Source organism: Tinamus guttatus, unplaced genomic scaffold (genome assembly GCF_059628265.1).
Source record: "Tinamus guttatus ecotype Peru unplaced genomic scaffold, ASM5962826v1 Tinamus_guttatus_pri_ptg000008l, whole genome shotgun sequence".
Lineage (NCBI taxonomy): Eukaryota > Metazoa > Chordata > Aves > Tinamiformes > Tinamidae > Tinamus > Tinamus guttatus.
Window position 1 is genome coordinate 1455926 of NW_028288542.1, and position 12636 is coordinate 1468561.

Here is a 12636-nt window from a genome sequence, read left to right on the forward strand (position 1 = left end):
TTGATTCTTGGAGTAGTTGCCATGAAAAATTATCATAGTCTGGGATTGACTTTACCAACAAAAATATTTTACATTGCAAAATTTTGATATCATCCCATGTTTAGGGAGGGTATGAAAACATAACTGTGAGATAAGATGTGTAACTGTAATCAAGCAATGTTTAATCCATTACTTACCAACATGCATTCTAACCACACTAAAACTGTACCTTAGTAAAATATGGTATACCTACATAGTCAACAGTGATTACACGTTTTGGGCATTCTGCATGGAAATTGAGCGATTATTTAGTTAACTGTTAAGTTCCAACTTCAGAATCAATCTTCATTTGAGAATACATAAATTTTACTCCTAGAAAACAATTTCCGGCTTTGCCATCTTAATTTCTCACACAGGAAAAGTTCTAATCCAAACAGTTTATAACCACCTACCTTACCAAGAATATTTCATCCAGGGCTGTTGGATAGATTTCAAGTAAAGCACATCGCCAATATATGAGTATTTATCAGCCTATTAGTTGCTCCTCACACGCTATTATATATCAGAACTTGAGCACAGAGGGGTAGGAATGGGATCCAGGGCCTAAAGATGGAAAGGGCAGACCAGAGGAGTCGTGAACTAACACCGGACTGGTCATCAGCTTCCTCGTGTGCTTGGGATGCACTGCGGAACTCAGTGCTTCAACCTTCGGCTGAGGGATGAGTCAATATAAAGCCAAGAGATTGACCTTATGATTAAAACAATGAAATGAAAGTATATTATAAGGGTGGCAAAGACAAATGGCTAAAGATGACAAAGGGCCAAAATTAAGTCAACTATGAATATTAATGCTATTTTCCAGCACAGGAGAGGCCTGAGTCAAAGTCTGGGACAAAGAAGGCCGAACTCTATAGGGCCTCTACATCATTTATTGGAAAGAATGAAAAGATTGGCGAATTAAGATGCAAATTAGAGAGGGAAAAGGGATGGTTGAGACAAGGCTGCCCCAGAGAACTGATTTTCTATAGAATTCTCAAGTAATACTAATTAATTAATGTCTTTAAAAAAACAAGTATGTTTTTTTCTGTGCATCCAACTTGAGACACTGATATCTTATTTGCAGCATTGAGCAATTCCAGCTGCAAATGAAACTGAAAATTGTGGTTTTATCATGTAAAACATTAGATAATATGATGCTGAAGAATTTGTATTTTTCCTCTTTGATATCTGCAATTTTCAGCTTTTATCTAGGTGCAAATGTCCCCATGTATAAATAAGGACGAAAATACCATCTAATTCCCTAGGAGTTAGTTCAACCCGGGAGAGTATTTTCAGGTGAAATACTTGATTTGCATGAAACCAACCAGTCTCAACTAAACTGCCAAATTTATTTCACAATTGCAAGAAAATATACTGAGTTTTCTGGTATGTCTAAGTTGAGAACTATTGTGTACTGGAACACACAAAGAGTAAACAGCAGTGGAAGTAACTCACTAGGAACCATGACAGAAAATCAGCTCAGTTTAAATGGTTAGAAGCTTAAAGAGAACTACAACATCAAAAAAACAATTCAACAATTCTGACAGAACAGTCAGTGAAACAGAAATCAACTTCACAGGTTTATCCCATAACTGAACTACAGAGTGCAATGGGAAAAAAAAAAAAAAGGAAAATGCAATTAAAGAGGAACTAGGAATGAAATACCCACTACTTCACAACTAGTCATCAACTTTCTCACAGGAGCATTGTATAGCATCACTGCAAAACTGCAACTCAAGAAATGTCATAGTCTCTGTTTAAAGTGTTATCTTGTCCCATCTTACTGTGTTTGAGTAAATCTGGTTTTAAAAGCTTAGAGATGGCTAATATTTGGCAGTTTTCAGTGTCCTTAGTATGGTCACTTTCAAAAGAAACGGACACAGAGCACAATTCTATGCCAGAAACTTGGTCTGCACAGATCTATTTCACGCCAAGTACATCTCAGTCAGTGGTGCACAGTAGCATTGCTAATTCTTCTCCCTGACCACGACAAAATTTATTCCATGATTCATCACCGGCATATTACAAAAATCTGGAGAAGCCCAAACTTGCAGTTTTCTGTTATTTCAAGTACTTTGCTTGTTAAAATGTTGGGTAACATCTCCTAAGATTGCAACTGCAGCCATACCAAACAAGTGAATGCAGTCACTGCAGCAAGATTTTTTTCCAATAGTAATAGGCATGAAATAGCCAAGAAAAGATACATAATAGAGTCAAAAGCTTTGTTTCTGCACCCTTTGATTAGCACACTCTTTCTAAGTCACCTTGCTTCAACTCTTTCAGTAATTCTGATTAGTATTCAGTATCACTGATTAGTTTTTCTCAGTATTTCTCAGTGAGTGCTGGTCATTAAAAAAAAGAAAAAAAAAGAAAAAGAAGAATAGAAAGGGAAAACTATTTGCAAGGATTTCTCTTCAGGAAAATAGAAGAGAAACTGAAACATGATTAAATATGCATTAGTTTCCAAAGTGGAGATAAGTGCGTAAGTGTTCTCCAAATGGAGATACGATGGGATTTATAAATGACGTGGGGAGGGGAGATTTTTGCAAAAGAAGGAAAAAAAGATACTCCAAACATAATGACTAAATAGAGGTGGCAAAACAAGAAATTCACATTAGAGGTCACCTGTACACTTCTTAACTTTTTATTATTTCCTGCTTCAAGATCCTCCAAGATAGCAAACGACACTCTAGTCTCTATGAAGGTCTAAAAAATCATGACAAAACTGAGCAAAAAGTATCTCTTTCAAACTGATTTCTATGTTGGGAGAAAGGATTCAATGGCACACTTTTTAAAAAGATATGAATTGAGAGGGAACTGCCTTCTTAACAATGTATTTCTCTGCTCCTAAACAGAATTAAGCCATTCTGTATGAATACTGGGAGAGATAAAAGAGAGTGGAAATGTTCCATACTGACTTGTCTTTTTTCATTCATAATGGGAAAACTTGAAAGCAAAGGACCTTCTGTGACTTGACTGTTACCTTTTCTAAATGGCACATTCACTTTTTTTTGATTGAGAGTACTTCTGAAAGTCCAATTTAAAATAGGGAAATCTAAAAAAACATGTTACCTGATTCAGTTAATAAGACAAAAAAAAAAACCTTAAATTTGTTTTCAACACGGATAACACTTGAATAGATGGAGAAACATTAATGTCAAATACAATTCTTCCATTGCAATATGCAAGAATTTTCTAGCTAGGAACATTACATTATTCCTGGCTCTGCTGTCACAGAACAGAACCAATGCTATTTGCCAAGTTCTTGCATTGATTTTAAACAGAGCATGTCAAGGACAAGTGTACAACAGGGGAAGCACAACCCATTAGGCAGTAATGGATATTGCTAAGGTTTGCTTCATTACCTTTACTGGGTGAGTGGCTGGTTTTTCCTTATGTAAATGACAGCCTTTGGATAAAACCTCTTCCACATTCGGCTGTTTAGCCTGAACTGCTGCTTCGGTTTCCTGAAAAATAAAAACACATGCAGTGTAGATTAATCATAGCATATGCAGTAAAACTAAAAAGTCCTAGAGCTCCATGGGAAGCTGCAAACAACCAGTAGATGAGTTTCTGCTCAGGACTGTTTTTTTTTTTTTTTTCCCAGAAAACTTAAGAATAACAGCAGCTAAGGACAAAGAGGGTCACGAGGAAAAGAGAAGCAAAGAAAGGTGAAAAAGGGTAATGTCAACAAAATATAAAGTGATAGGTTCTTAAGTTTTCCATAAGACTATTATAAAACTAGCACAAATTCATACTAGAAAGAACAAGCATCTGCAATCTCATTCAGAAAGCTCTGCCTTGTTGTCTGCTTTACATTAACAACAAATGCAGCAGGACACATTTTGTTCTGTAGTGCATACCGTTGTAATTATATGATCAGATCCAGCACTGATGCTGAATTTAGCAAGATTATAAATGCTTTATAGCAAAGTATTCATGCAGAAGAATTCAAAACAAAGGCAGGGAAACAGTGGCAGTTCCTAGAGGGCCAGGAAGGCACCTGTCATTATCAGTGACACCTACCAAATGAGTAACTGCACATTCCCCAGCAATTTTCTTCTCTAATTTGGAAAGGTATGCTAACCTAAGCCAATTCTGCAAAACTCTTTCAACATACACATGGCGCCACAAAATAGTCACAGTTAAAAACAAATAATGCTTGGAGTACTGTGTGTAGGTAATTAAAAGCAAAAACCCAACTACAAAACTGTAAACATTTATTAAAATGTTAATAGGCTATGTAGTTCTGAAATACATATTGTTTGTCATATTTAAGTAGTTGAAGGTAACCTTAGCCAAAACAGATAAAAAAGCAAAAATCCCAGTGCTATTTGAAATACCCAAATTGTTTTTTTATTGCTTCTTTTCTCTTCTTCTCTCCCCTCCACTCTTCTCCCATCTACTTTACAGTTTGATTCTGTAGCTTATCTATCTGATGTAATCCTGCAGACTATCCACTGCCTTTCCAACTTTTTTTCATGTTTATATTTTATTCCTTTTTATTATTAATGAGATATATCTATAAGAGATATATCTGCAGAGAACCAGCACTGAAAAGCACTGTGCAGCAAAATCAGATATTTGTCAGGAGGGCTAACTTGTTGAGCAATCCATCGTCAAATCCCCATTCCCTTTCTGTTTCCACATTAGGTTAGCTCTGTACTCCCTTACTCCCTACATAAAGAAAAAAAAATCACTGAAGAGTGCCAATGAAGAATGCAATTTTGGCCTGTCTTCAAGAAAAATAGCCATTTTAATGTTAACTTTTTCTTTTCCTTTTTTCCCCCCCATCAAGTAGACCATCCCCAGTATTTTGCCAGGTCTGTGTTGCATTGTGTTAGTTAAGTGTTTCAGAAATTCTTATATGCTTTATACCTGCAGCAGGAAAAGTGCTGTTAAAAGGTATTTTATGGAGGAAAAGAAGTCATTCCAGTCCCGGACAGCACCCAAGCCCATTCAGCTGGACCCACATGGATGCACCTGCACTGGCGATGGCACTTGCAGCACAAAAGTGCCTCAGAAGGGAACCTCTCGGCCTTGCTCGCTCCCTGCCCTTTAGTTTCCAGCACGGACAGTGCTGGGGCTCTTGAACGGGGCCTGGGAGATGCCGGGGCGGAGGGTGAGGCCTGTGCCCAGGCAGGGCCCGCACCGGCGCTGCCCGCGGCGGCTCCTCCGCGGCTCCCGCACCAGCTGCTCCACGTCCGCGTCGCTGCCCGAGGCGACACCGGGCCCACGGGAGGAGCCAGCTGCTCCTGCAGCCCCGGGGACGCCCCGGCCTGGGCAGCGGGCACGGGCGGCAGGAGCAGAGCGAGAATCAACCTGGGCACTTACCGCCTCCCTTAAAGAAGTCCCGTCCCGCACTCAACCTGTCTTTCTAAACAGGAGGGAAAGCAGCCTCTCCTCAGGCTCTCCTGGGCCTTCTCACATACCTGATTTGACTAAGTTTACAGCAATCGCCATTAGCAGTCAAGTTCTATGAGCAGGAATTGACAATTCACATTATAAAAAAACCTTCCTAGAGGAGGAGCTCCAAATAAAAGAACTATTCCTAAGGGAACTGGCTACGCAAGACCTGTAGCTGCAATGAATTTTGACTGCTAAGTATTTATTTCTACCCTGCCTTCTATACTGAAATTTGTAGCACAATTTTCCATATACATACTTCGAAATAGGCTAATTTCTCTTTTAAAATTAAAGGAAAAATAAAATGAATGACTAATAGTGCTGTGAGACACTGCTTTTTACAGCAAAGAATGTTTCATAATCCTTTCCATTGTCATTATTTTGTGATTAGGGCTTAGGTATACAACCCATGTATAAAAACTTCATCCCATATCCCATGTCTACATATTGTAAAAACATTTGAAAGGTATTTGATCTTTATGGATAGAATACAGTCACATTTCTTTTCCACAGTGTGGTATCAAAAAACATAATGTTGTTAGCTGTCAATCAACAGTTCCCTCAGCTCCACACAAACTAATCTTGTGAAGTCCAATCTTTCAAAATCAACAGCCTTGACCTAAACCAAACTGCATTGTGTAAATCTATCAAATACAGCATGACGCTTAATTTCAGATTTATGTGGAAATAAGAATAAGAGTCTGGGGGGAATAAGTTCTCAATATCTTATCGCTCTGTTGGACACTGCTGTGATTAACAGATAGCCTGTTTCTCTGAGCTACAATTACTTTCTGATTGCTGCACATTAATTCCAACATAATCTAAAAACATCACAAAACGGTATTAAACACCGATCCACCAGGCGCGTTAGATCTCTGCAGTAACTCTGAGGCGCTCTCTGCCTGATGGGGCAACCCCGTGACAAATCCTGCCCACGGAGCAAGTCGCCAGCGCTCAGACCTGCTTGAGGCGTGACACTACGTTAACAGAGGGGGACTGATAAAAGACTCCTTAAAAGAACACCAGCCCATCGTTCAGGTCCCAAAGGGAAGAAAAAGGTAGCAGCTATCCCCTGCCCACCCATAGTCTGCTCACTGCAAAAAGACTGTGGCTATTACCGAGCCTGTGCATTTGTGCAAGGGATTGATGCGCTCTTAGAGCAGGGCCCAAGCTCTGTCCTTCGCCACGCAGACCAAGCGCCTCCCAAAGCTAATAGGAGCTACCCGTGTTCATGTTCGGAGCCAGGCCTCAGGCAGCACCAGAGAGAGCTTCCCAAAGATGTTGATTCTAGATCATTCCCCTCTCTACCACGCTCGCTTTTGGCACCGGAATGCCCATAGGACGCATGTAGGATCTGGCTGATTCTACTGGAGTTTCACAATTTATGAACTGCCTGTAGAAAGAGTTGCAACGCTACTTCTGGGCTGGTTTATGAATACACTAATTAAACTTCACACATATGGCAAATTAAAATACAGCTTTACTGGAAACTGCTCTTTCTCAAACATGCGTGAACAGCAAGAATTAAGCAGAGGCCACCCTTACTCCATGAGACACCGTCTGAGAGTTTCCACTGGTGTGAAAACATTGCGTCAGAACTGACAAAAGCCTCGTGCAAAACGGGCCACGTTGGCTTCTGCCATTTCCAATACCATGTCAGCCCAATACACTGAATAAATTGACACGTTGGAAAAAACAACAGGGACTTGTCTACAGTCCCCTATAGACTATGAAAGTCTGCTGCTATAGCTCAGAACTTGGAAAATGCATGTTCCCTAGCTTACACCATCTTTTTGGCAAAACCTCTGGTGTGGATGCCAATGGAAGAGAGTTTATTAGCTTGGCATACATTATTTCAGGGGATGGTAACCATCCTCGCAGACGCACTCCTGCTGCTTAACATATGCTGCATCTATACTGAGAGACTCAGACACTATATATAACATGTGGGTAGCAACGCAGCCTGTTATCAGTCTACGTGAAGATTCACAAACACTGATTCACCTCCTCTCGTAACGTGGGCAAAACTTTGGGCAGCAGATTTCCTGTTGAGAAGTTGTCTGTTTTCTGTAGAGAAAGACAGGAGGAGCTCTGAATGATTAAATCTACATCTTGAGGAAGTGCAGTGCCAAATGGAAAAATGAATTACAACCTTAAAATAAACATATATTTTAAAAATAAATATTGTATATGTTTTAAAAGTCATGATCTTTTCCTATCAGGATTGTAGATTAAATAAAGATTAAAGAACAAAATTCTTTTGTAGGAAAACAAAAGCAGCAAACAATCTCCCTTCACTTAGATGAAACAGTGATGTTTAACAAGCAGACACACTAAATCGGAACTCTAAAATGTTTTGGAGGCTTTCATTTTCAAGAAGACTTTCCAAAATAATCAGACATAAACGCCAAATACCTTCTGACTTGACAACTAAAAACTGTATTTCGTTATACAGAACTTTTGTTATCTTTTAGCTGAGGGAGAATATAACTTTTAATCAAAATTCTTTGTGGCAGATTTCTTTATTTACGCACAAAAAAAAAAAAACCCTCTTAGTTCACTGAAATATTATTTGTTATGTTTCAGTGAGCCACTTCCAGATAATTTAAGGGAATAACCATAACTCAATGGCAAGGTTACAGCGCCTCTTTTTTTTTTTTTTTTTTTTTCTCAAAAGAATTCCCGCAGTGCAAAGCTGAGGTTCTGAAAAAAAAAAGGAAGATAGATGGGAAAAATGAATATATTGCAGTCATCAGGAATTCTTGTTCTAAATAAGTGACCTCATTTCTCCTGAGTTGGCTGTGCACATTCCCACTCATGGAGCAGACTAAAAAGCTCAAGAAACACAAAGAAGAATGATCAGGGGAGACTTAATTAAAATACATCAAAATCCAGCTTTTCCACAGTGAGCATCAGATCCTGATAGCAGCTCAGACGTACACGGCATTTAGGGTGTTCAGCTTAGCCATTTCTACAGCATCATTAGGCTATACCCAAGACACGCTGTTAACAGTCCTGTGGACATCGGGAAGGGAGGCCTAAGCCACTAGTGAAATAAAGACAACTGACAGGCCCGAAAGACCTGAATCTTTTATGTATTTCTACATAAAAAACTAATGCTCCATGAACATCGTAAGAACAAGTTACAGAATTTAAATTTATCCCCCCACGTTAGGCACTAATGAAAAAACACAGGTAATTCAATTAACAAAACATTCTGTTAGTGGCCTAGGCAGAAGCTTGGTGTAAAGCTTCTCTGTCACTAAGAAAATCTGTAAGTGGCAGACACACAGTTTCATGCTCCTACGTACAAAAATGACATTTTAATGAGTAAATAAGCAGTCTTTTTCCATTAACTTAAATTGCTGTTTCTTTAAATGTGTAAGACCCAAACTAAGCTCCCAAGATGATGTTAGAATTAGCTGTGGAAAGGGAAACAGCATAGTAAAATTCACTCAGTTTTTTTTTTTTTTTTAATGTCCATACACTTCAAAGAACATACGTAAAAGGTCATCATCTAGTCATGGGAGATTAGAAAGGGGATATATCCGTTAAAACTCTTGACTTAAGAGAACAATTAAGATACTGTAGAAAACTGCTGGATTAAAACAAGCCCCATACAAAGTACCTCTTCCGAAAAGCGCAAAATTTTTTAGAAGTCATCACTTTTTTAGGGGTCATCTGTCACAAAAATGAAATTTCCTGGCAGTAGTGAAGATAAGTAAAATTATTAGCTCTACACAGGGTATGAAAAGAATTTGGCTACAGTGGCCATATGGCAATAAGACAAAATCAATTAATCATCATAAAAAGGTCTAGTAAGAATTGTTTAGAACAGGATATGAGTTAGAATATATTGAGCAGATGTTCCTGTTTCACCTAGATGGCAGATCCTAGCTCAGTTCCAGTTCATACTACAGAAGAGAGAGAAATGAACCCAGAAGAACATACAACAAAGAAAGAAATTCAGCAGGAAAACATAATGAAAGACTTCTTAGCAGAAAATAAAGGAAATCCCAATATTTTTACAAGTTCTCTTTCTTATGTTTTCTCTTAAGCTGCTATCCTTCAGCATCTAAAAGCACAAAATATTTGATTGATACAGAGGTAGATCGAGACTACTGCCATAAGTGTAAGTTGAGTTCATGGTATGTGAACTTTAACTGCCTGATACCTCAAAGTCATACCTGCTTGGAAGTTGCAGGTACAGTATCTGCAACAGGATGTTACTATCAACTTTGCTGTGAAAAGAAACCAAGATTTTCCAGGCATGCCCTTACGTTTTTGTTTTTTTACTAAAATATCTAACCGAATGGTTCACTCATTTAATTACCCGCATACAGACCAGAGAAGATGCATATTCCTTGCCTCTCATATTTGTGCTTATCAAATCAAGTCAGAACAAATCAATGTAATGCTAGAAGAATCTTGTGCTGATAAAACAAGCTACTTGTATGGGCTCATCTTCAGGTTCCAGTGCTTCGAATTGTAGGTGATAGGGATGGCAAAATACATAACCTCGCAGAACAAGGCTAGTTATTTGATAAATAACCTGATATTATCAAGAATATGAGCTTTGAAGAATCATATTTTGAAGAAAAAAAAATGGCCAAAGAGAAAGAACATAAAAAACCTCCAACGTTAAAAATTTAATTCTGGATGGGAGAGGAAATATCCTACCTGTGAAAACCAATCAAATACCCTGTCATTTCTGTACATCTCTCCTACATTTATATGCCCATCCATATTACCCAGACCTTTCTCTGAGACTCTGAAACTTATTTAAGCTGTTTTTAATAGTACAACGAAGAAGCCCAAAGAGCAAAGCTGTACTTCAGCTTCAAGTTCTTGGCAACCTACCCTGACTTCTGCAAACGTTATGCTTTTAAGAAAGAAATCACTATCTTCACATACCAGTCATCCATTATTTCCTAGAAAAATACTCTCTCCTCGCATCAAATACCTGATCACCTCTTAAAAATCTTTTCTCTTGCAACATGTTGGAACACAGATACATTTTGCAATGCATCCTGACAGTTGCAAAGTCCATGATGTTACAAATAAAACAGTTTACACTGATCACCCATTGGGAATATTCTGCCACCTTCCCTCATCCATTTGCAGCTTGTACATTTCTGCCTATAATAGATGATTAGTCTTCAGCATCTCTAACCGATGCAAAGTCCCACAAAGGGGAAGAAAGAGGTTGCAATACAAATTGCTAAAAGTTTAGTGGATCAAAGCTCACTACATAATATGTATACATTGAGCAGGTCTCATTACACGTAAAAAGATTTCTGGAAAGAGTGAGTATATACTGATGCAGATAATATCAAGCTCTAGTTCTATGACGTGATTAAATTGACATTTACTGCAGATCTTAATAAAGCATTGAAAACAGGTGTAGTTTAATCAAGCAATCTTCATCATCAAAAGTTTTCACATTTCAACTTTTTGCCAGATCAGACGCAGATGCCACACCATACAGTGAGACAGACCTCTTGGGCATGCATTCCCTATGTGCTGGTGTGGACCATCTATACCATTTCTTATTGCCTACAAATAACTGCTCATTTAAACTACGCATGCTAGTGAAATGAAAACGTAGAAGAATCAATACCGAGTTGAAACCCAACTTCTCTGGTCTAGCTTGTCAAGCAGCCACTGACAAATGAAGGCTGACGGAAGGAAAAACCCAGCGCTGGCCGCTCGGCACTTTCATTCTCTCATGCGGGTGAATGTTCCTTTATTTATCTACAATTAGGTTTCCTACACCACAGCCATGCTATTCTGTCACTCTCTAAATGCCTGTTGTCAAGGATATAATGAAGTGATTGACAAGAGTTGACAGTTTTCCTACTGTCATTCAAACCTTATCAAGGGCAAAACACCAATGTAAGTTATTTTTAAGAATAAAGGGTTATTTAATTTTTTGAAGATGGCGTATTTTTATCTGCCAAAAAATGAACATAATGCACATTTTAAGTATATGGTTAGAGGCCTCTACAGAAAAATTTTTAAAAGTATAAATCCTATATCCAGAGCCCATTCAGCACTTCTTTGGCAGCGCAGGCAACAATCAAGGTTATAAACTGACTTTACCAAAGTTTCTAAGCAGAGAACAGTAAGTATTGTAATACTTACAAAACATGTAAGTATTAAAAAAATCTTATAGACCCATGTAAGTTTGGGTTTTTAGCTTTTTCTTCTCCTATTTTGTCTTTCTGACAGCTGTTTGGTGCTATTCAGGCTGCGCTAAAATTGGTACCAATTTGTAGATCATAATCTGCTATGAGTTAGTGGTATCTAGGCATCTAGTGGTATCTAGCCTAGTTGTGATCTAGGGTATTGAACTAAATTAGAATCTTTGAAAAGTATTTTACCACACATTTGTTTAATGTAGTTTCAATTGCATTTATTATATGTAGTGCTAATTACCTGTTTACTTGACAGTTATCTTAGGAATACAGGGTAGCTCATCCTACATGATGTATAAATAGTGTAAAACTATCTAAAGACTACTTATTTAATACAGAGAAAACTTTTAAAAAAATCTTATTTAAAATTATCTTTAATTGTATGGAAGAAGGAGAAACACAGAAGGAGAAATCTTAGCAGTAGAAGGAGAAGATTGCACAGTTACTTTGAAATATTATATTTTAAAAGGATTTAGCCTGTATATTCTTATAAAACAAGCTGCAAATACATTATCATGAAAAATGAAATTAATGGATAGGTTTATTATTTTTTAAACCAGTAATCTTCCAGTTCTCTTTTACTGGAACCTACAAATAGACGAATTCCATATAAGAGACAAATGGCATACAAAAAAAAAAAAAAGAAAAATTATTGAAACAAAGGTAACCTAGGATTTTCTGTTTGAATCACAGTCGCAGTTAAACTACAGAGATAACTGAATAGGCTTTTTTTTTTTTTTTACACAGAGCTAGGGAAAAAGACCAAAAGGAGAAAATAACTGAATTTTAAAAGAGTTCCAAGAATATTAAAGGAAGTTAAAGGTTCATGTTTCATTGCTTAAGGAAAAATCTTTTGTCTATAAACTGCCAATTTTGTGCTATTCGTAAATTCAAAAGCATTTGCTCAGAACTATTTAGAATGCGTTTTTCACCATTTTGCACAGTTATTTGCAGCAAAATAAATTTATAAATAAGACTGTTAAAACCATGACTTTTACTGGTTATTCTTGTTGTT

General features: G+C 37.7%; 1 protein-coding gene across 7 annotated transcripts in view; it reads right to left on the reverse strand.

Annotated features, from left to right (window-relative positions):
* DMD (dystrophin) overlaps nucleotides 1-12636 on the reverse strand; it is a 1078552-nt gene that overhangs the window by 347506 nt on the left and 718410 nt on the right. For all 7 annotated transcript variants that reach the window (XM_088521823.1, XM_088521851.1, XM_088521829.1 and 4 more), the window contains one exon: nucleotides 3384-3485. In XM_088521823.1, the coding sequence (XP_088377949.1) occupies nucleotides 3384-3485 (102 nt within the window). The remainder of the gene's footprint in view (nucleotides 1-3383; nucleotides 3486-12636) is intronic.